The 22,199-nt window shown below is 41.3% G+C and overlaps 4 protein-coding genes across 4 annotated transcripts; 3 read left to right on the plus strand and 1 right to left on the minus strand.

The window, feature by feature from the left end:
- The first annotated feature begins 3,177 nt into the window (after positions 1-3,177).
- ccl25a (chemokine (C-C motif) ligand 25a) lies at positions 3,178-4,703 on the plus strand. The gene is made up of 4 exons (XM_061084590.1): positions 3,178-3,244; positions 3,799-3,907; positions 4,272-4,386; positions 4,674-4,703. Exons 1-4 carry the CDS (start codon positions 3,181-3,183, stop codon positions 4,701-4,703), a joined length of 318 nt encoding a protein of 105 aa, XP_060940573.1. The 5' UTR covers positions 3,178-3,180.
- Positions 4,704-8,867: 4,164 nt separating this feature from the next.
- LOC133018618 (serine/threonine-protein kinase NIM1-like) lies at positions 8,868-11,090 on the minus strand. Its single transcript, XM_061085026.1, has 4 exons — positions 11,021-11,090; positions 10,617-10,895; positions 9,842-10,110; positions 8,868-9,623 (listed from the first exon to the last, which is right to left on the minus strand). The coding sequence occupies exons 1-4, from the start codon at positions 11,088-11,090 to the stop codon at positions 8,868-8,870; spliced, it is 1,374 nt and encodes a 457-aa protein (XP_060941009.1).
- A 2,646-nt stretch (positions 11,091-13,736) lies between these two features.
- On the plus strand, positions 13,737-18,297 carry pnhd (pinhead). The gene is made up of 7 exons (XM_061084591.1): positions 13,737-13,788; positions 14,363-14,458; positions 14,760-14,899; positions 15,215-15,491; positions 16,438-16,619; positions 17,552-17,610; positions 18,147-18,297. Exons 1-7 carry the CDS (start codon positions 13,737-13,739, stop codon positions 18,295-18,297), a joined length of 957 nt encoding a protein of 318 aa, XP_060940574.1.
- A 1,842-nt stretch (positions 18,298-20,139) lies between these two features.
- admp (anti-dorsalizing morphogenic protein) lies at positions 20,140-22,199 on the plus strand. The gene is made up of 5 exons (XM_061085165.1): positions 20,140-20,437; positions 20,528-20,664; positions 20,763-20,879; positions 20,961-21,150; positions 21,775-22,199. The coding sequence occupies exons 1-5, from the start codon at positions 20,140-20,142 to the stop codon at positions 22,197-22,199; spliced, it is 1,167 nt and encodes a 388-aa protein (XP_060941148.1).

Raw genomic sequence — 22,199 nt, forward strand, 5'->3', positions numbered from 1 at the left:
AAAACAACAGCAACCACCGAGAGATGAAACAACACATCATTGTACGAAAGGAATGCAGAAGGCAGCGCAGTGTATCATGGCACAGCCTCTGTACCGTAGGCAGTGGACCATCATCTCTCCCGGCAGCTCAGTGCCAAATTTCACAATCACTACCAAGAACAGAGATAATCACAGCCAACTATAATTTTTTTTCTCTTGTCAAAGTCGCAGGTTGCTTTGCCAAGAAACAGTCAGATCTCTTTCATGTAGATCGAACCCACGGGGCATAAAACACTGAGGTAATTCTGCAATAAAACACATTAAGTTAAATGTATTTGCACCGCCTTGGAGCCTGGGTGGCAAGTGGGAAGAAACAGGAAATTTGCAGATTCCTTGTATACGTCATGATGCACAGTCGTAGGGTTCTGCAGCAGCAGTGTAGTAAACAACTGGAGAGAGCAGAAGAATCCTGCAGGCTAAGGAAACGAGGAGGGCAGGTCCATGAAATGCCTCATTGGGCCCCAGCAGTGTGGGTGTGAGCGCTGGTGAGAGTATAAACAGTGGAGGGTGCTATCCGATGACCACTCAGGCACACAGGGCTCATTAGTATCTGTCACTAAGTGTTTAACAAAGAGAGCACAGCAGTTTATTTTCAGGAATGAAAAGGGAAAGCTGTGCAGGATACGCACCATGACAATGCTGACAAGTCTTTTTTAAGTTTCTCAACTGACAGAACACAACACGACTCAGGGGAGGAAAGTTCAAATAGCTGGGCGTCTGAAGTTTCACACATCAGAGTTAAGCTCAGAATACAGACGAGCATAACGGAGTCAGTCAACAAGCTTTTACTGTTGGACGAGTTTATTTTTCAAACAGAATGGTTCTCAGTAGAGCACAGTCAACCACCGAGGCCCTAACGGCCCCTTAAAGTCAATCAAGCTGCCGAGTATATTCACATAAGTTTCAAACACACAGCAATTAAGTAGAGAAACATCCTCATATCACCGATGTTGACATATCTGACTCCGATCTTTAATATATTTTCATTAATATGCAGAGATGATGACTTATCACATGTTCTTTTGATTTATTCTTTTATTTGGACTCACTTACTCTGCACAGTCATCCTCAGCTATGTACCTTTTACAGATTGATGCATTTAGATTAGTTTTAAATTAAACATGTAACACATGTTTTTTTCTTTCACATAAGTTTGGAAAAACCTAAATAATAATAATAATAGAATTAATAATAATCCAGAAATAAATAATAGGAATGATAATAATGATGATGAAAATAAATAATAATAATACTATTAAATAAACAAAAAAGATATATACATATTACCAACATGCATATTTACATAGTTCTTTAGTGCATCAGAAACAATTTAGACAAAAGAAGGGCATTCCATTTCCATTTCTCCCAAATTTCTCCCAAATTTCCTCAAACTTGGTTTCCTGGAGCATCACGGAAAAGGTGATTGGCTCCATTAAACAATGATCATAGATCATATCATACCAATCCCCGTTCTGATGGGGAAATACACATGTTCAACTGCCAGGTGACCTGTGTCGCTCCTCAGAACAATAGATAAAGCTTTAGTTTATGGCCTGATACAACTTGTGGGGACTTCCACACACAATAAGAAGTAAATGTGTTACAGTGACACTTTCACCTGAAACTAACTCTCTGCTGCACACAACACAATATTGTTGACTTATGTTGTGTCGAAGAAATAAAGACAGAGGTAGGATGTCAGCTGAGAACTCATAGAAAATTTAAAAAATAAATATTTATGTTTTTAACATTATATAAGCTAATATCACATGTTATTGTATTACCAATCATTATTTATCCTTTTGGTTGTATACAAGCAACAACAACACAGGAATTGACTTTTAATAATGTTGTTTTTATAGGTAAATTGTGCATTTGTCATTTCAAAAGCTTTTAGAATTACAGTGCACAAGGCCAATGAGTTCTGCAGGATCAGATTTAACAGGTACATCTTTTCACAAAAGGACAATTGTCTGTTATCCCATCCCCCTGCATGTTCAAAGCTGTTTTCAGGAGCAAGGATCGGACAAGCACAACTTCTTGGATGGGGTTTGAGAACATGTTGCGTAAGACTGAGTGCACTTAACAACTTTATTCGACAGCCATTATGTGAGACGGAATATTCCTGAGTGAGGTTACTTTCAAACCTTGTGAGACGTTAACAGGCCGGGCTCCAATTACAACGACCTAAGGCAACACAGGAGTTAATGTCATGATGAAAAATTTATAATAATACAAATGTTCACATTCATCCCCAAAACTGAATTTAAATGTTTGATTAATTTACTTAAATCATGTCCAGCTCTGCTTCTATGAATCCACTATTTAACATATAGGTACATGGTAAAATTGTTATATTGGTATACGACAACACATCAAAGTCTTCATCTGTCTGTCATGAGCTCCGGGGAGGAGGGGGGAGAAAAAGGGGAAATGGAAAATGAGCTGGGGTGCAAAGGTGAGGTAATTTATGAAATATGATATCCGGCTCAGAGCCACATAAGAGCGCCTCGCCTGCACAAGTTGACAGAAGCAAGACGAGAGAGCTGCAGACGACACCTGGAGCGATAGAGGTGAGTAAATGTGAAACTATGACAAGAAGCGAGAAAGAAATCTGTACTAATCAGGACGTCGCTCAACAATATTAAAATTTTTAATGACGGAATATGTCTGCTAATTTTATTTTCTGTTTAATTTGTATGTAGAACTTTTGTAAAAGAGGTTTATTTTCTTTAAACTTTATTTTTTCTTCTGTATTTGTTTACTTAACAGCACAATTTAACGCACTTTATCAGAATCTAAATATGCAACATTTAATCCAAAGTAATTTTTTTTTTTAACTGAGTGACTTAAACAAATCTAAATACAGGAAACATTTGCAGACAACGGACATAAAAAATATAAATGTGTTTATGATTTGTTCAGTAAAATCCTGGCTGAAGTAGAGTTAAGATAAATTCAGAAGTGAAAGGACAGCGAGATTAAACAGCTTGAAGTTGACACAAAGTTCAAGGTTCATTGTTTCAGATGTGGGCACAAGGAGGAGTGGCAGGAGTAACAAAAACATAAAAGTCATAAAGTAAATATTGTAATTCTCTGACTTTTCTCTTCCTCCTCAGAGCTGAAACTACCGACAGCACCATGCGGTTCCACGTGATGATCGTCCTGCTGGGACTGTCCTGTGTCTGTCTCACGCTGGCACAAGGTAAGGGGCTGTGGGCGGACGCTAGTGTCACATTTAAGATTCAAGATTCAAGATTTTTATTGTCAAATGCACAGAGATAACATGAAGCAGTCGCTGGCAATGAAATACTTGAGTCACAGGCTCTCTTTAAGCAATGCTCAAGTAATTACAACTAAAAAAATAAAATAAAAATAGAAATAGAATAAACTAGAATAAAATAGAATATAAAAAATTTAAAATAGAAAATAAAATGTATATATCTTAATATATATCTTTACAGTTGAAGAGAAAAATAAAGCAACAATAGTGCAATTTGTGCAGAGGTGCAGGAAGCAATAGAGAGCTGTGGACAAACAGCCTAATAAAATGAAGGACCAGTGAGATTTGTTGTACCTGCGTGGGTGGATGTGCCCTCACTTGTCTTTATTGCACCTTCAGCTCTCCCTGATTGTGCAATCGGCCTTTTGATCAATCCACTCATGCACTTTATCTATGTCGTATAATACATATTATACTGTGAATATATGGCACTGGATTGTACCAGACTCCTGACTTGGGGATTTCTCATCCCTCAGTGTCCTATGAAGACTGCTGTCTGAAGTATGTGAAACACATAAGCCAGAAACATGCAGTGGCTTACAGAGTGCAGAAGGTGGACGGCGGCTGCAACATCCCTGCTGTGATGTGAGTACACGTGTAAGAGTGTGCAGATAAAAGAACTTTAGGACATATAGGAAATATATTAGGCTTTCCAGAGTTTGTCTCTTAATAGCTCCATGATCTCCTGACACTTACTTTTATGAGTAGGTGTGTGTGTGTGTCTGTGTATAGAATGTATGGGAGGATATATGTGCGAGTAAGTGTGAGCATGTTAGTATATATGAGTACAGTATGTGGATATTTTGCGTCCTTGATTCCAACGCTGATTCCTTTTAATCACATTTGTGTATTGTCTGCTTAAAAAAATATGTTTAAAAGATTTTTCCAGACTTTCTTGATTCTTATTGTCTCTCATTGACTTTTTTTTTCTGTTTCAATGATTGTGTAGCTTCATCATGAAGAAGGGGCGTTTGTTTTGCACAAACCCCAAAGAGTCATGGGTCCCGAAACTGATGGATAAGATCGACCAAAAGGAAATATATGGCAAAGGACCCAGGAGACGGGTGAGTTTACAGTGACGATAGTTGTTGCACTTCATTACTCTCCGATAGGATCTTCTTATTTTCAGTGGGAATCTTTGTATTGAGATCTGTTTTTTAAAGTTAGAATAAAGTTAGTTGCTGCAATAGAATCGAGACAAATGACTTTGAAATACTTAGACTGCGCTGACAGATTTGTGCTCTTATTCTGAGACTTAACCTTTCTATGGAAGACAGGGATTTGTGCAGATCGACCTCCACATGCGATAATTCATTTTAAAACGAACTTTGGATGTGTTTATCCTTCACAGCCCCATCGACTGCCGAAGAACCGAGGCTGAGGGCGTCGGCCTGCTACCCCACGTGTGTCCCTCCGCCCTCTGGCAAATCTTCACATTGAGCAACAGTGGTGGTTTTATGGCATCTGACTGGCAGGCAGCTGAGGAGGTTTGCCAAATCCTGGAGCATCATATCTTTAGTTTCGCTCTCCAGAAGGTCGAGGGTCAAAAGCTTGTGTGGAAAAAAAACTTTGTTCTCTGGGGGTTGAACGGCTGATGTGACTGAGCGGTCTCCAGATGATGCTTTCAATTACATAGATACATTCAACAGCTGCTTCAGTGAGAGCGTGTTCTCGCCTTTTTAAGACATCAGATTTTCAATAAGCTTAATCACACAAATGGTGATGGAAACTAAACACTAGTAATTAACAAGATTTTTCTTGTGTGACGTACCCGTGCTTCTATCAAATATGTGTGTCTATGCAAACACTAATTGCTTAATTAGTTTCTGCAAAGTGTGTCATTATAAAAGAGAATTTCCTATCTTCATTTCTAAATGTCTATATTTTCATATATTTTGTATTCAGGTTTTGGTGTTTTTTGCAGTGTGTGTTCAAATAAAAGCATTATTACACTAAACAAGCTCAAAGTTGTTTCATACCTTAATGTTAATTGTGTTATTTTAATCAATTTTTTCACTTTATTGTACACTTTAGAATATGAAGAGTTTGGATTGTAAGTTTCCTATGATCATATTGTGTAAGAAGCTTTTAAGAAGCTCCACTGACTTCACTCTGTCTTTATGGGGCTTCAAACATCACACATTTCCAAACACTTCATGGGGAAAGAACAGGTTGTCCACTAACCAGAAAGTCGGTGGTATGATGCCTTGCACCTTCGTTCCACGTGCTGTTGTGTGATGGAGGAATTGCTGCGTATAGCTGCACTTTATAAATGTGCATGTGAACAGAGCCTGGAGTCATCTTCAGGACTGGAAAGGCACAAACACAAACCATCTACCAGCTGTATTTATCTTATACATCACTTGATACTATCAAAATTAAACACTGTCAAACATGTTAAACATGATTGAACTGAGAGTGGTGTCCAAGTGACACTTTAAATTCAACACGATACAAATAACAGATATGTAAATACACTCACCTCAAGAAACCCACTGTTTTTCTGCTGATCACTGCAATACAACACAATTATATCATTTAGAAGAAAGTGTTAAAATCACACATGCTCAACTTTTCACATAACAGTATAAGTTTTCTTGTCACAGTGTCACAAGTTTGAATCTCCTATTCTTGAGATTGAGCTTTTCCAAATTCTGTGATCTCAGGTAATTATACATTTCATACTCTGACATTGTGGTTTGCATTTTTATCTAAAATGTATTTTGTCGTCCTGCTTCTTGTCTGGTGGCATCTCGCACTGTGACCCTGGACAGAGGCAATGGATCCCAAAAATGAACAGGTGAATAGATTAGATTAGATGATTAGATTAGATTCAACTTTATTGTCATTGCACAGTACAAGTACATATACAACGAAATGCAGTTTAGCGTCTAACCAGAGTATTGTGCATATTAAAGTGAAAATGTAAATAAATAAGAATATTTCTAATATTTGTTATTTGAGTGTGTGTCCCACTTTAAATCTTATCAGACGTGTGGTCATTGCAGTAGTTTTGCTTTGCAGGGGTTGTACAGCTCATTAACTCAGTAAAATGATTCCAAGGAATCTGTGCAGAGAGCAAACAGGTAGCACATGTGAAGACTTCTGGTGTGTTGATTTACAGCCAACATGAGCGTTACCCTCTCATCTCCAGGAGCATTCAGAAGAACTGCAGGGACATGCAGCTGATACAATCTCTCTGTGAGTAACACATTGTTTGTATATGTGCACATTGATGGTTTCCACACATTGGGGCCATGCAGAGGCTTCATCTTGCAAATTGCTATCATACAATTCTGCACGTTCATCTATCAATGTGTATTAGTATCAGACAGGTATTAACACATCCTCTCTCCAGATCTGGGCCTGCACATGAGTACAAGGTAAGAGTTTTTATTTTTAAGTTGTGCAATAAACATTATAAAAATCCTTAATGCCCAAAGTATTTGATTTATGCTGCCAATGCAAAGGTGATATATAATCATTTTACTGACATTACTGGGTTATACTTCTTATACATCAAACTGTTTGACAAGTAGACTCACCACCTTCAGGAATCTGGCTGCAGTTTGGGAAAGATATATGAGCTGAGACCCAGTTTCTTCTTGTGTTTATCAAAACAACACTGCTACGCTCGTATGCATGGAGAGAAAGAAAGAAATGACTGGTTGGCATCATAAGCAGAAATCTGTGCCGTCTTTCATAAAGAGGGGAAAAAAACGTGAAAGGAAAGTATGAGACGGGAAAACAATATATGGGAAAATCACTTTAGGCTGCAACAAATGTGATGAATTACAGGGATGGGATGTTTGAACACGTATAAATCAGAAGAAGAGAAAATGAGGCTGTTACATGTTGCAGCAGGCTTTAAAAACTGAAATAAAACCAATAGAAGTCACGGCACAGACTTGTTTCCTATTGTTTCATCTCTTTCACCTTAATGGTGAAAAAAAGCTTTGAAAATTAGTGTGAACATAAATCCAAAGACTGACCTGTCATCTTGACTCCTATGAGTCTAGAAAGGGCAATACATAAGAGAAAGCCAGCCATAAATAACAGCACACCAAAAAGTGAAATCATATAATGTTTATTATCATTTCTCTATCATCATGTCATAGCTGCTACTTTAGCTCATATGCAAAGTATATATATATATATGTATTCATATATACTATGAATTAAGTAACTCTTGCAGACATCTGTTAACTGCATATACTTATAAAGACATCTCCTGAATTGCATAAATATACAATATTAATAAATATAAATTATTAATAATTGCATATAAACATAGGTATTTATATTTAATCAAATTATAATGACTCTGTATAAAATATAATAACATACATTATTTTTCAAATCACAAAGACCAAATTTGTTATGTAAACTCCACATCCCAATTTAAATAGAATGTCAGCAAGAAAATTCTGGGACAGATTTTTTTCATGTCTTTCTGAATCTACCTAATTATTTATAAAAACGTTACAACTAAAAGAAACATAAAAATATGTTGCCCCTGCTAATTTATTTGTTTGTTAACTGTGTTTACTATAAATATTAATCGATGTTTAGCATTCATGAGAATTCATTCATCATTAAGAATTAAATTAACTAGTTAAGGATGAGTGGAAAAATGATCAAACTTTTTACCACGGATTCATCATACATAGTCTGGACGAATAGTATTGAAAATGTCAGAACCCTATTCAGAAGCACTGTTGTTGACCTTTTCATGTTTGACATTTCATTGATCCTTTATCATACAAAAAATGTAATAAAGAAACTTATGGTTTTATTCCCACATTCCTGACGCCTGAGCCTCGGGGGCATTGAGTTTCCTTTCATACTCAGTTGTTTCAAAAAAACTCACAACATGTTGGACGTTGTCACAGAATTTGCCTCCAGGCTGAACTTTCATTCACAGTAAATTACTTCAGCATGAGAGCAGCGACACCTGATCAGAGCCAGAATCAAAAGTGAAACCATGTTCTGTCCTTTTAGCTTCACCAAGAAACTGATGAAAACTGTTAAAGGATTCATTCAATATGTTAGGCTTGTTCTGCTCCCTGTTTCCAAGAGTACGACAAAAAGAACCGTATCATGAACGTGTGTTAAATATGGAATTTGTGCATCTTTTTGTGTAACATCTACAGTGTTGTCATATCATGTGAAGGCAAGACGAGTGTAGGAAGTGAAATCAACAGGTCCACCGTAAAAAATAAATGTATGAGTTCTGCTGTTCACATTTTCCCCAACTCTATACAACTGTATTTGTATATTTGTATTGAAATTACATTCATGATTGCCCCTGTAATATATGTTTTCCTATTGCCATATAATGATTGCTCTGGTAATGATGTTTGCACAGTTATCAAATATACGACAATAAAACACTTAAATCGATCGTCGGATACCAAGCAAGGAACTAGTTGATATAAGTTTAACCTTTGGACCGAATCAGCTTGGCCTCCTGTCCACACCTCTCCTCACAAACTGTCACTTCAAACTCTTTGGAAGAAGTCAGAGAAGCACGTGTTCCAGAGAGCTACATGATGACACAGACAACAGAGTGGTGTTTATTCAATGGTCCGTCCGGATCCACTCTCCATCGGAGTCTGTTCTGAGATTCCTTCATGCACGGCTGGTTGTGTCCCACAGCTTCCACACATCTTCTCTTCTGGATGCGATGCAATATGATCCGGTAGGTTCCGCAGACCGGGCTCCTCAGGTCCAGGCTGCTGTTGAGGAGGTGAACCCTGGTGATGCCGAGATCTTCCAGCGCTGCCTTCACGTTTAGGTCGTCGGGGCTGAGGATGCGGGTGGGCTCGGCCAGATGTGAGGGTGTAGAGCTATAGGAGGGATACGCCTGGGGGTACTCCACTCCTCTCATCCAACCACTGGACGTGATCTGTGCCATCGTGAGGCGATCCACCGGCACCGGCCTCAGGAGGCCCTTGATGACCTCCTGGCAGGATGCAGGTACGTAGGAGGGGATGGCGTAAGAGCCCTGAAGGATAACACATTTCAGTCTTCCGGTGTTTGTAGCTTTGAATGGCATGGTGGCGGTCATCATGAAGTAAAGCAAGATACCCAGCGCCCACATATCCACATATCGACCTACGTAACCCCTCCCCTTGAAGAGCTCGGGGGCGGCGTAAGGTGGAGAGCCACAGAACGTGTGGAGGACGTCGCTGGGGCAGCAGAAGGCACTGAAACCAAAGTCGCCCACTTTGATGCAGTAAGTGTTGGTGTAGAAAACATTCTCTGCCTTCAGGTCCCGGTGCACAATATTACTGTCGTGCTGGTAAAAGAGAAATAAAAAAATGGGGAATGTTAGAGATTGTTATTGGAAAGTTAGTTAACTTTCCGGCATTGGAAAGTCACATAAAAACCTTATTTTTACTTTTTACTTTACTAGTTCAAAAACTGTTATATTGTTATTAACGGCCTCTCTGTCTTTCACTTTCATATTAGAATATACTGATATCATTGTTCACCTACAAGCTACTGTTGACTGACCATATGTTTGATAGCAGACAGGACCTGGGAAAACACCAGCTTGCTCTCCAGATCAGACAGGCGCCCCCTGGTGCTGATGCGTGAGAACAGCTCTCCTCCGCTGGCGTACTCCATCACCAGGTGGAGCCTCCTGAAGGTCTCCACCACCTCATACAGCCGCACTATGTTGGGGTGGGCCAGCTTCTCCATGCAGGAGATTTCAGAGGCAAAGAGCGTCTGTGAGCGCTTGTCCAGACGAACCTTATCCAGGACTTTCACTGCCACTCGCTCTGTGAGACGGAGACAGGACAGGGAACAAACACATTTCACTCTGTGGCATGTGAGCGAAGCCTTTTCAGACCAACAGATTGTCACTTGGACAGATTTATTGTAATTTGTTTAGTAATTTGCCTGAGGACAAAGCGGAAGACTGGCATCGATATAACAACCTTCTGGTTAGAGGATGACCCTCTTTCCCCCCTGAGCCACTTTATAGAGCATCTTTCAAGACACTAAAGGCCATGTTTCAAAAACAAAATAAGAAAGGAGTAAAGAAATGCCAGTGGGGGGTAGAGTTCAAAGCCTTTGTGAACATGTGGGTTTTGAGTTTGAGTTTTTTTTAAGTGTGCAGAGATGGGGGAGTGCAGAGCTGTGAAGTCTCCAAATAGAATCGTAACCAGTTTTAGTAAAATGCACTGTTATTTGACCCTGTTACCAAAATCAATTTTTTAGCCACGGCCTCATGTTCGATCACTGAAGCTGTAGAAACCTGAATAAAGAACATTTAGCATCTCACCTCTAGTCAGGTCATGTATTCCCAGTCTGACCTCGGAGAAGTTGCCAGAGCCGATCTGCCCCCTCAACTCGTAGAGCCCCACCCGCCGTCCAAAGGTCAGGTCGTTCATCACCCTCTCCGAATGGGTCAGGTCGTAGAAGGCCTTCCCAAAAGCTGTGCGCTGGGTCGCCTCCTGCTCCTCCTCTTCCAGATTCTCCTTTGCCTCTGGCCGGTTTTCCCCCTTCGTGGGCAACAGGGTGAGGACCCGCTCCTGAGGAGGAGGCGTCTTCAAGTGAGTCCCTGAGGTGGAGAAGATGGGATGCAACAGAAATATGTATTTACATCATTATATTGGATGGAATAAAAGTGTATATAGAAATTATAAGATCCTACAATTTAAATGTATGGGATGCGTCTGTACTCACATGTTTTGCCTTTTAAGTTCTTCCTGCTCCTCTCGGTGTTGATGGTGTTATTTCTGTTCTGCAAATACATTATTCCTGCAGAATCTGAGGGTTTGGAGATGTTCTAAAACAAAAAATAGGAAAACCGAGAAAACAAATGTCCATGAACCAAAAACTACAGAAAACAAACAGTGTAAGATTCATAGTTTGAGTTCAAAAGCATCGGCATGCATCAGAGATCTTGCTCCAGTAAAGTTGCTCTTGTCCAGAAGCTGATTTACCACCGCTGGTCGTTATTTCCACGACAGCTCTTTTCCCTGTGCTGCACCATCGTCTCCTGATGTAAAATCCGAATCTACTGGCCTGTAATCCCACAGTGTCGGACTCCACCCACACACACGGACAATATACAAGCTTTACAGAGGCTTCTTTAACCCCTAGACTGGAACATGGAGGCTGATACAGGTGCTGGAACAAGACACTGATGGGATTATATCTGCTGCTTATAAACCGTACTAGGGGTCAGTGGACTGAAGGACGGTCGTGATACCAGTCGACATAGTTCAGATGGATGTTAAGTCAAAGTATTGATGGTGGATGCACTGATATCATATAGAAATGCAATTATTTTGTTATTTTCCACCAAATCAAAACCAAAAAACAGCAATTTAACCTTCATGAACTCAACTAGAACCTTAAAGGAGAGAACACAGGTCTGAAGTCGTGGCCCTCGGACTGGAAGACACAGTAACCTGGACAGTGACACCAAGCCAGAAAGTCCAGGTACTGATGAACTACCCCCATCACTCCTGTCCACCTCTGTCTGCAGCCTGGACACAGGGATTGTGATGCAGTCATCGTGCATAAGCTGCATGTTCATGCTGCAGATGAGTCATCGTAATCCAATCAGAGCCACAGTGACTATCTCAGCATGTGCACAGCTGAATGAAAGTCACAGGAGAAAAAAGGCTGAATAGAAAAAATATGCAAGATCAAAGGAGACTCAACTGGAAACAGGAAGTCAATGTGCAGTTCACTTTCTGTGATGAAGACGACTAACGAATGAGGAAGAGATTAAAAAATTAAATGCCTTTGAGGTTTACACCAGGCCTGTTTTGAATTGGTGTTAAACCCCTTTGCATGTTGAAAACTCAATTTAATATCAATACATATTGAGAAATTCGTAGATTTAGGCTGTATATATACTTTAAAATCCATATAAAATCCGAATCTTTAACACGATTAAAACTTTATATGCAGAGGAGGATCATGTGACACACGAAAGTTCCACTCAAATGTTTTAAATCTAAATATAAGCAAGGACACACAAACATACTGAAACATAGAAAAAACAAATAAAACAAATAACACACAAAGCCAGTGGCTAAAATTTAAAAAATAGAAATAAATTAAAAAATGTGACAAAACAATTCAAACTGATTTCAAAAGTGATTTAAAAACTTTGGTTAATCTATTCTCAAACTTGATAAGCTGCGACCCCTGATGACCTCTGAATTAAAACTGCATATGGACATAAAGAATCCATAGTTTATTTTTATTATCACTTCACAACACTGGTGACCCTTTAAGGCCCCAAAACCTAGGATTTAAAATAACTACATGTGATCCACTTTATTGAGTTTTGACTCTATTGACAACATATCATGGGATCTACATAATTTAATCAAGTATGTGTGAATGTGGGTTTGACCAGGATTATGATGGAGTTTCAGTATGATTTGTTGTAGCTGAGTGAAAGGAATCAACAATGGAAACCGCTGCGGGCTTCTCCCTAATCAAGGTGTCTGAGTGCCGACGGCTCTCTGAACGATGATCCGTTGATCCCACAGAAAATGAGGGGATCACATCAACACTTCAAAGAAGGACTAACACCTTATTAAGGCACGAGTGGAGGATCAGTAAAAGGCCGACATTATAAACGTCTCTTCTGTGATTAAAGCAGAAAGTGGTTTATAATGAAAAGGAAACAAAAGATAGGATTTAAAGTTTCTCTTTTAGATTTAAAAATTAGAAACTACTAAGAGTTATAATTGTCCTTTTTGCCAGCGTATTGTTTTTTTAGTTGAATTTCTGTGTTAGATCTCATAAACCTGCAGTGGCCTACGCGTTTGGAAGCTGTTTTAACACCGGTGATCTTGTTTTCTGTCTCTGTGTTTCTCTCTGGAGGGAATGAGCAGCAGCAGAGGGTTGAAGAGCAGCTCTGAGAGGTCTGGCCATTTGGTGTCATGTTGAATAAACACAAAGGTGCTGGAGCTTTCTCAAGGGGAGGCCTCAAGGGGCCCCCACGCTGATCCTGTTTATGTGTTTTGGCCGGGTTTTGTTTTAAGTCGGAGGTGCTAAACACCTTCCCCCTGAGATAAAAGATGATTAATGCTTTGAATGAGCGACGCTTTAATGGCTCGAGGCTACTTAAGCACTTCATTAGGCTGAGCTCGGGCCCGGTTGACACACTCTGAGGTCCCGACGTCGCGGCGGAAACAAGAGGAGCTGTGCAGACTCCCTTTGAAGTGGCCCCTGCCTGTAAGAACACACGGCCCTTCAGCATGGAAATTTGATTAGCTCTCACTTCTCTTTTTGACTCCACACCACTCTGAGACCTGGCTTTTTCGGGGTGACATTTGGGGCTGAAGCTCGATCTCACATAAATATCAGAGGCACCGCTGAGCCGAGGGACACTCAGGATCTGGCAGCCGAGGAGCAGATTGGGACTAAAGCCATGGACGTACCCTGGTCGCTGTTTCTCCTCCTGTGCGGCCTCCACATGACCTGTAAGTACTGTTTGCTTTGCTCTACTCTGCTGCTGCTGCTGTGACTTTATCCAAGCAGCTATTCACTCACTGGATTAACACCGTGTCTGCTCAAATGTACTTGCTAATCCCTTGTTATGTGATTAAACATGGGGAGAGGATGTGATGCTGTGGGATGTGTGTGTGTGTGTGTGTGTGTGTGTGTGTTTAGTTCACTTGGGACTACTGCACCAGGGAGGTCAAATTACCACTCTGAGACACACATTCATAAAATACTTCAGTATTATTTTCTCACTCTTATTTTCATTATGGCTAAATGAATAAAACACTTATTTTCAACATAGTTAAGCAAAAATCTCTAAATACAATTTTCCTTTTGTAACACATATTCAAATAATCAATGTTTCCCATTAACAAACAACCCTGAAGAAAGTAAATCCTGCACAGTTGCATTTTGTGTTTAACTTCATTTTAACATCAATTGCATGCTTATGTCTATCCCCCCCCCCCCCACACACACAATGACCCCTATACAACACGATACCATGTGACGTCACTGATGGTACTAATGTGTGTTTATGGTGTGTTTTTTCAGTGACCGGGGTGTTGGGCAAACACATCGATCCCCGAAACCTGTTCACGCAGAGAATGTGCTGCAAGAGACAGAGCCACTTTGTGTACATAGGACAAGGTAATGATCCACAACCCTCCAGTGATTGTTTATTCATTCATTTTTATACTTTCTTCTATACTTTTTATAGAAATATAAAAAATTACGTCTTGTCGTATTTCATTTTTGGATTGTTCAATAGCAAATAGCACATACCTCTGCATCTATGTATCTATGTATCTATGTATCTATGTATCTATGTATCTATCTATCTATCTATCTATCTATCTATCTATCTATCTATCTATCTATCTATCTATCTATCTATCTATCTATCTATCTATCCATCCGTCTGATCATTTTTCTCCATCTCTCCCATCAGATATCTCTGGGAGCCCTGTCAGTGTGGATGTGGGCCTGTGCAGGTCTCATTGTGTAGCAGCCTCGTCCAGAACCTCCTCACATGAACAACAGGATTATTCTAAATATTCCTCCATGCTGGAGTTCCTCAGGAGCAAGAAAGTAAGTGGCAGTTACCCAACCTCGCCACTAGGGGGCGTCACTGTGACTTGTGTGGTTGTCTGATAAGGCGGATTTGATGTAAAGGAAGTCAATGTAGAGACATCAAAACTTTTAAAGTTTGGATTTATATATCAACGTTATATAAAATGAATAAATATAATTTTGCATGATCAATACATACAAGTGGGGGGGTTTTGGTGTAGATATCATACAGTGGGAGTTGAACCACTTAATGCATGTGATTCCTCAGACATGTTGAGACATGTGTGACCCGAAAACAATTAAAAACAACTTCATCCCTTCACCTCCCTGCAGCTGAGGAGCCGAGGAGCCGGAGCAGCGGAGAGCTCGGAGCCGGAGAACCAGAGGCCTTCCTGCGGGCCCGAGCAGCGGTGTAACCCCACCGGGATGCGGGTGGAGCGGCTGCTGCTGCTGGGGGGGGCCCGGGCCGTGGAGGTGGTGCAGGAGTGTCAGTGCGACGTGCAGCCGAGTCAGTGCATCCGAGTCCCGGCGCTGAAGTCCTACTTCTCCGAGACCCCGTACGAGACCGTCATCGACGTGGGAGGATGCTCCAGCTCCAAGGGCTTCCCAGGTGTGTGTGTGTGTGTGTGTGTGTGTGTGTGTGTGTGTGTGTGTGTGTGTGTGTGTGTGTGTGTGTGTGTGTGTGTGTGTGTGTGTGTGTGTGTGCGTGTGTCTGTGTGTCTGTGTGTGTGTGTGTGTGTGTGTGTGCGTGTGTCTGTGTGTGTGTGCAACAAACACAACAGAAAGTGGTGCTCAACAAACAGCAGGTTACGTGCAGAATTGTTCATTTAGAAATTCAAACTTTCAACCAAAAACAGAAATACCAGCCACCTAAAGATTTATATGCTATAAACTCATAATATGATGGTAAAGTTTCACATATACCAGCATTTTGTCCAAATGTTCACATTACATTATTTATTATTTTATTTAAACAAGTCTTATTTGTGTTTACTTTATGTGTTTTACACTTAAACTTGTTTTCACTTTCCTTAAACCAACTTTGAGTATAAATACATTTTGACTCAAGTATTTTATTTCATATTATAGCATGCTAGCATGGCAACAGGGAACAATATCAATATCTGATAAAGGCCTGGATTATGTTTGTGCTTTGAGTGAAAGATTTAAAAAAGTTAAGTTATATAAGCTACAATTTAGGCCCTTATTTAAAGGCTTTTAACTCATATGGTGACTGAAGTAGACTTCTTTGCTGTTCTGATAGAGTTCAAGCTTATGGTCTTATATTATGGGCGAGAAAAAAAGAAGCTACTTGCAAAGACATGATTGAAGGATTTGGTTTAAATCTGAAAAATAAGGATCACAGATCACAGTCACTGATGTAAACAAACATTTAACAGCAATCAGAAAAACACACGTAAAGAAACCACTGTCTAATGCATTGAAAGGCCCATCGTAAAGCTGCTGTGGATTATCTGTTTGTTTGGATCTCAGATTATAACAGAACTTTTCTTCCTCCATATGAATCTAACATTTCCTTTAACAATCACTCACAGAGGGATTCTCCTGTGTCCCCACCAAGTTTGACTCGGCTCTGGTGGAAACCCCCAACAAAGCGGATCTGATCCAGACGGTGGTGGCCTGCGAGCTGAAGGAAAGCTGCTACCGGGTCCCGTACGTGGAGTATTACTATGAAATCGTCCTTCACGCAGATGGGGTCCGAGAAGAGAGGCTAAAAGTAAGCACCAAAACACAAACTCTCATATTTCCATCCACAACTTACACCAGAGTTCGTTTCTTCTTTGATTAGCTCGGCATACTTCACACCAGCGATTAATTTCTGATTCCGCCTTCACACTCTTTTGTAAAAAGCTGAGAGGAAACGGGGATGGAGTTTGGTGCCAGACAGTAATGAAGCATCTTCATTCATCACACACATGTGTGGGAGACGGCACTTAATCAGGCTAATCCGCTGACTGCTGACTGGCACCGCACGTCACAGACTTCAGGATGTTTTGCATGCTTATTCATGCACAACCTGCAGGAATACACAAGTCAGACTGGCAGGTTTCATTTGGAATTGGAGACAAAATAGGAATTTCTTCCACTTCACCAACTTCCAAGGAACATGGAGAAGGGAGAATACGCTTCAGATGCCAAAACTTCTCCAAGTGCAAATTTATTTTGAAAAAAGCACATTTGACCTCATCTGGGTCTGATAAACATTATAAAGAAGACGCTTGATCACATGGCACAGAATACAAGCTCTACATTCTGTTTTCTGGAACAAAGATGTCCTGAGGAAATGAGGATTTAGATCCAGTACATCCCATTCAACAAACTTTTAAAGAAAATGCCTACAAACCAGATATGTAACATTCTTAAAGCCACAAATGAATCTGGCCTTATTTGGGACATTTTCTGATAAATGAAGGGGTTTGATGGAGAAGGATTTGAAAGTGACTTCCTCCTCCTCTCCCTGCTGTTGGTCATCTGCTGTGTTGCAGCCAAAGAGGTGCGAGCGGAGTGCAAACACAAATGGCCCCTGCAGGTGTCGAATCCAGGCAGTTAACATGATAAACAGCAGCTGGCCCCCCGGCTCAACTGGGTCAATATTTGTGACCAGCTGTGAGCTCATTGCCCTCTCTCTGTGTTGCTAATTCTCCACAGGAAATAGATGTGGGCAGATGCTTGGGAGGCTGCACTACAGGAAACCGATGCCTTCTCAGGTAAGTATGAACCCAGCTGGTGCAGACACACACACACATTCACACACACCCACACACACACAGACACACACACACACACACACCTTCTCTGCCACTCCCATGACAATTGCCTGTGAGCTCTGACACCTCCTGAGCTCTGCATGTTGGCCTTTCTGGTTGATTCCTACAGCCGATGCTTCTTTTAAACTTTCAGCATCGTAGATCGTGGAAGATTTCTTATATAAAGAGTTCCACTTTCCAGACTTACGTAAAAAGTCGTGGATTTTATGGCCTGATTTGGGGAATTTTTGCACAACATGAGAACAGAAAGAATTTGAATTGTATTCATTTCTGTCTCAGCACATTTCTGCTAATTTACAGAAGAGATGAAGAGTGTGTTACATTGCAGTAATAACACTGGCTATGTAGTTTAATGATTTATTTGAGATTTCCAAGATAAAACAGAACTATGTCATGGGACACACAGCACATACAGAGGTCGTTTCAAACGGTGAACGTGATTTTAATCTATGTATTTTTTATATTTTCCTCTCTAGAAGTCCATCTGATCCTGGGACCTGCCACTTATGGGCTGAGGGACAGTCCAGCTCCTGCGTCCCTCAGAGCTATGAGAGCCACAGCTTCCTCAACCAGCATGGAGTGATCCGCACCGTCCTCTCCATCACCTCCTGCCTCTGCCAAACCTGAACACTGCGCCTCCTAGTGGCAAAAACAACTTCCAAGACCTGCAGGGGCCTCAAGAAGTCTGACTCACAGGGACTAAACCATATACTGAGACATTCTTTTTAGACTTTTCCACTCTAAAGTATTATTGTATTATATGTAATATATGTAAAAATGATAATTTTGTAAATAAATTTAATACCACATCGTTATTATGAATTGTCCTTTTACCATTTACCACTGTGGAGAAACATTTGATCCAAACTGCCCATGAACTATATTATATGTTGGTAACAGGGGCAGATTTCATTACCAGGAAAATAGATGATAGTTTAGACTTTACAGTTACTTTGATTTTATACACAAGATGATTAAAAGCACATACTGTATATGTCTGGTTTGAGAACAGTAAAAAAGTGAATCTACACTAAAATGAAACACTGGCTGCACTGAGTCTCTGAGACTTCAACAACAAAGATCAATGAAATCTGAAATAAATTAGAATAGGAATTGGGGTTAAATGTTCAGAATGAAGCTTTGAAGAAAAGATGAGCACATGAAACAACTTTTCAAACGTGCCTTTGAAACAACACACGTGGCTATTGGCTCCTTATTTTGATATCAAAGTGTGAAACAACACTTTTCTGTGACGGTCACAGTCTGTTTCATCTCAAGAGACGTTTTATGGCTTGTTTGTAAGGTGCCGCGTAGGAAAAGAAAACTTTGATCTCCTAAATGTTTATTACGTAGAAGGGGGGGGGGGACACTTTTCTTCTCGGTCTCAATCTGTCGTCTGCCCGTGCGTAATTGTGCGTAAAGTTCAAAGGGAACAAATGGCCCAGTGCGCATTTCTCCAAGTTGGGAACTGAACTAGAATAAACTGGATAAAGTTAAACCCAGTCCAAAAAGTAGCCTCCAGAAATGTCCTTTTTAAATCAATGTTAACATATTAAACCATCATGGATTATACAGCATGGATATTCTAGGTCTAAATGGATAAATGTTCGAGCAGATTCCAAATTTTCCATTTGAAACCAATATCTTTGTAAATATTTTGGGGGATTTCACAGAGTAAACTACATTCAGAATGAAAAATATCAAATTGTTGTAAATGTTATAAAGAGATTCGTCTGTTATGGGGAGAAAGAAAACTCGAGTGAAGCGATTTTACGCACAGTGCCAGTTTGTGCCATGCAGGAAGGAGGTCGCTCCATTTGGATTTCCTGCAAAAAGAAAAAAGAAAAGAAAATACAATTTAGAAATTGTGGTAATTATCCAGCTGTAAGTGAATAAGCAGTTATGTAAATCTCTCGACGTGTAGCCAGTGACACCAGGCTCTTTGTCGCAGTAATAGGTTCGATCTAAAACACTGTGCCTATTATTCTAAATTAATGGAATCATTTAGGAGCAGTTAACCTCCCACGGTGCCAGCACTTCCACAGGAGATCAGCTCTAAGTTCAGTTTCCTCATATTATTTACAGTTTAAAGTTACATATCAGATACATATATATAAATATATTCCACAACGACACACGCACTGGTCTCACTGGTCTGTGCCAAAGGCTGGACTTAGTTTATTTGAGCCTTTATTGCCAGACGTGGGGACAATGGGCTTGAATGGAATCTACAGTGGGGGTCACACCTTGTTAACGCTGCCATTAGTTTCCCTTTACATTCGCTGATTGGTGATTTACATTTGCGACCAAATAGCATCTTTACTGCTGTTTGCCGAGGCCTCGGGGGACTGGAGAGCGAACCCGGGGCATTCGATATAAAAAGTGGAGCCTCCAGGATCCCGCAGTCACTCCAACTCGCAGTTTACTGGCTGGAGGTTCCAGGACCGACCTTCTCCCGCCGCAGAGATGATGCTCATGTTCTTGCTCAGCTTCGCCACCCTGGCGTGCACGGTGGTGGCCGCTCGACCTTCTCTCAGCTACCTGGAGAACCACTTCACCGCCGAGGAGGAGACCGAGGAGGTCCGATCCGCCGCCATCAAGAGGCTCCTGGAGGTGTTTGGGATGGAGGACCCTCCCGCTATCCATGGACACAAGCAGGCCCCTCAGTACATGCTCGACCTGTACAACACCGTGGCCGACGTGGACGGTGTCACCAAGGACCCGTACCTTCTGGAGGGGAATACTGTGCGCAGCTTCTTTGACAAATGTAAGATCTTACATGGCTTCTTTCACCTGGCTCCTGCAGAAGATGAGACTGGAGGGTGTTTGGTTTCTAACGGTGTCCTTTTCCTTGCAGTGCGAAGTGAGCAGGTGGAGTTCAGGTTCAACTTGTCCACGGTGGCCAGGACTGAGAAGATCCTGACTGCAGAGCTGCATCTGTTCAAGCTGCGACCTCAGGCATCAGTCACCTTCAACAGACACCACTTCTGCCAAGTATGTGACATGAAGAGATCACTAAAGAACCATCAGTGGTGCTTCTCTCTCTCCTGGATGTGTCTAATGTTTGGCTCCTTTCATTGTGTTTCCTCCAGGTCAGTGTTTATCAGCTGCTTGACAAAAGCAACAACACACAGGGGAGGAAGCTGCTGTCCTCTCGACTCATCCCAGTGCACTCCACTGGTTGGGAGGTTTTCACCATCACACAAGCTGTAAGTAACCTCTTCTCTACACTGAACCTGTGTGAAGAATCTTGTGGATTTGAACTGACCGACCTGCTCTTCCTCCTGAAGGTCCGCTCCTGGATGGTGGATGAAAGCAGCAACCTGGGCCTCCAGATTGTGGTCCAGACCCTGGGAGGAAGCCAGATGGACATGAAGCTGATCCGCTTCGCCTCAGGACGCAGCCACCACCAGAGCAAGCAGCCCATGCTGGTTCTGTTCACCGATGACGGACGCCGCTCCGCTGCTCTTGAGCATGCAGGTGAGTTTCTTTGGTCAGTTTGGTCAAAAAATATACAGCTCAGGCATTTCTGTGGTCTTACTGCTGATGAGCAGGGGTGTAGAGAAGAATTGTGAAGCCCAGATGGAGCTCTGGCCCCCACCATCCCCCCCCATTCTTATCTAATCACACTTATTTGATCTATGGTCAATTCTGAGTCCACATCAACAATTCAGCAAACCTTTGTGCATTTTAAACCAGACAAATTACTTATTTCTGCACTAAGTCACCTTTTTTTCAAAGTTTAGAAACAAGTTACTGTGTCATATTCCTATTAAATATATATACAGTATTTTCTAGAAATTATTTTAGATTTCAAATACTTGAATATGAACAATATGTGTGTCGTTTGGTTTATTGTAGAATTGATAACAAGTAAGCATTTTAAACACATTGGATTTGTTAGTGCTAATTCACTCAGAATTGTTTCAATTACGTTTCTCAAGGTTAAGTTATAACTGTGAGATCCAAAGGGATGAACATATTCCATGCGTGTGATCATTAAAAATATGAAGCTTGACTTTAAACCTACTCTTTATAACTTAACTTTGCACGTACAGAACCTAAGCCTGATGTCTAACATGACGTTTTTCTTTCCTCCCCAAGGTTCAAATGATACCCCAGTGCCCCCCAGCCTGCCCCAAGCCCCCATGACAGGCCCGCCCTCCCGCAGCGCCCGCTCCCTGGACTACAGCGAGGAGGAGGGTCTGTCCACGTCCTGCCAACGCCAGCCGCTCTACGTGGACTTCGAGGAGATCGGCTGGTCGGGCTGGATCGTCTCTCCCCGGGGTTACAACGCGTACCACTGCAAAGGCTCCTGCCCGTTCCCCCTGGGCCAGAACATGAGGCCAACCAACCACGCCACCGTACAGTCCATCATCAACGCCCTGAAGCTGATGAAGGGCATCGATACGCCGTGCTGCGTGCCCGACAAGCTCTTCTCCATCAACCTGCTCTACTTCGACGATGAGGAGAACGTGGTGCTGAAACAGTACAACGACATGGTGGCGGGCAGCTGTGGCTGTCACTGA

The sequence above is a fragment of the Limanda limanda genome, chromosome 13 (assembly GCF_963576545.1).
Source record: "Limanda limanda chromosome 13, fLimLim1.1, whole genome shotgun sequence".
Taxonomy (NCBI): Eukaryota; Metazoa; Chordata; class Actinopteri; order Pleuronectiformes; family Pleuronectidae; genus Limanda; species Limanda limanda.

Coding starts and splice junctions, on each gene's coding strand:
- ccl25a (XM_061084590.1), top strand. CDS start 3,181: ATGCGGTTCCACGTGATGATCGTCCTGCTGGGACTGTCCTGTGTCTGT. Junction 3,908..4,271: donor TGCAACATCCCTGCTGTGAT/GTGAGTACACGT, acceptor ATGATTGTGTAG/CTTCATCATGAAGAAGGGGC. Junction 4,387..4,673: donor GCAAAGGACCCAGGAGACGG/GTGAGTTTACAG, acceptor TATCCTTCACAG/CCCCATCGACTGCCGAAGAA.
- LOC133018618 (XM_061085026.1), bottom strand. CDS start 11,090: ATGTATTTGCAGAACAGAAATAACACCATCAACACCGAGAGGAGCAGG. Junction 10,111..10,616: donor AATACATGACCTGACTAGAG/GTGAGATGCTAA, acceptor TCCGTCTCACAG/AGCGAGTGGCAGTGAAAGTC. Junction 9,624..9,841: donor TGTCTGCTATCAAACATATG/GTCAGTCAACAG, acceptor CTCTTTTACCAG/CACGACAGTAATATTGTGCA.
- pnhd (XM_061084591.1), top strand. CDS start 13,737: ATGGACGTACCCTGGTCGCTGTTTCTCCTCCTGTGCGGCCTCCACATG. Junction 13,789..14,362: donor GTGCGGCCTCCACATGACCT/GTAAGTACTGTT, acceptor GTGTTTTTTCAG/TGACCGGGGTGTTGGGCAAA. Junction 14,459..14,759: donor CTTTGTGTACATAGGACAAG/GTAATGATCCAC, acceptor CTCTCCCATCAG/ATATCTCTGGGAGCCCTGTC.
- admp (XM_061085165.1), top strand. CDS start 20,140: ATGCTCATGTTCTTGCTCAGCTTCGCCACCCTGGCGTGCACGGTGGTG. Junction 20,438..20,527: donor GCGCAGCTTCTTTGACAAAT/GTAAGATCTTAC, acceptor TTTTCCTTGCAG/TGCGAAGTGAGCAGGTGGAG. Junction 21,151..21,774: donor CGCTGCTCTTGAGCATGCAG/GTGAGTTTCTTT, acceptor TTCCTCCCCAAG/GTTCAAATGATACCCCAGTG.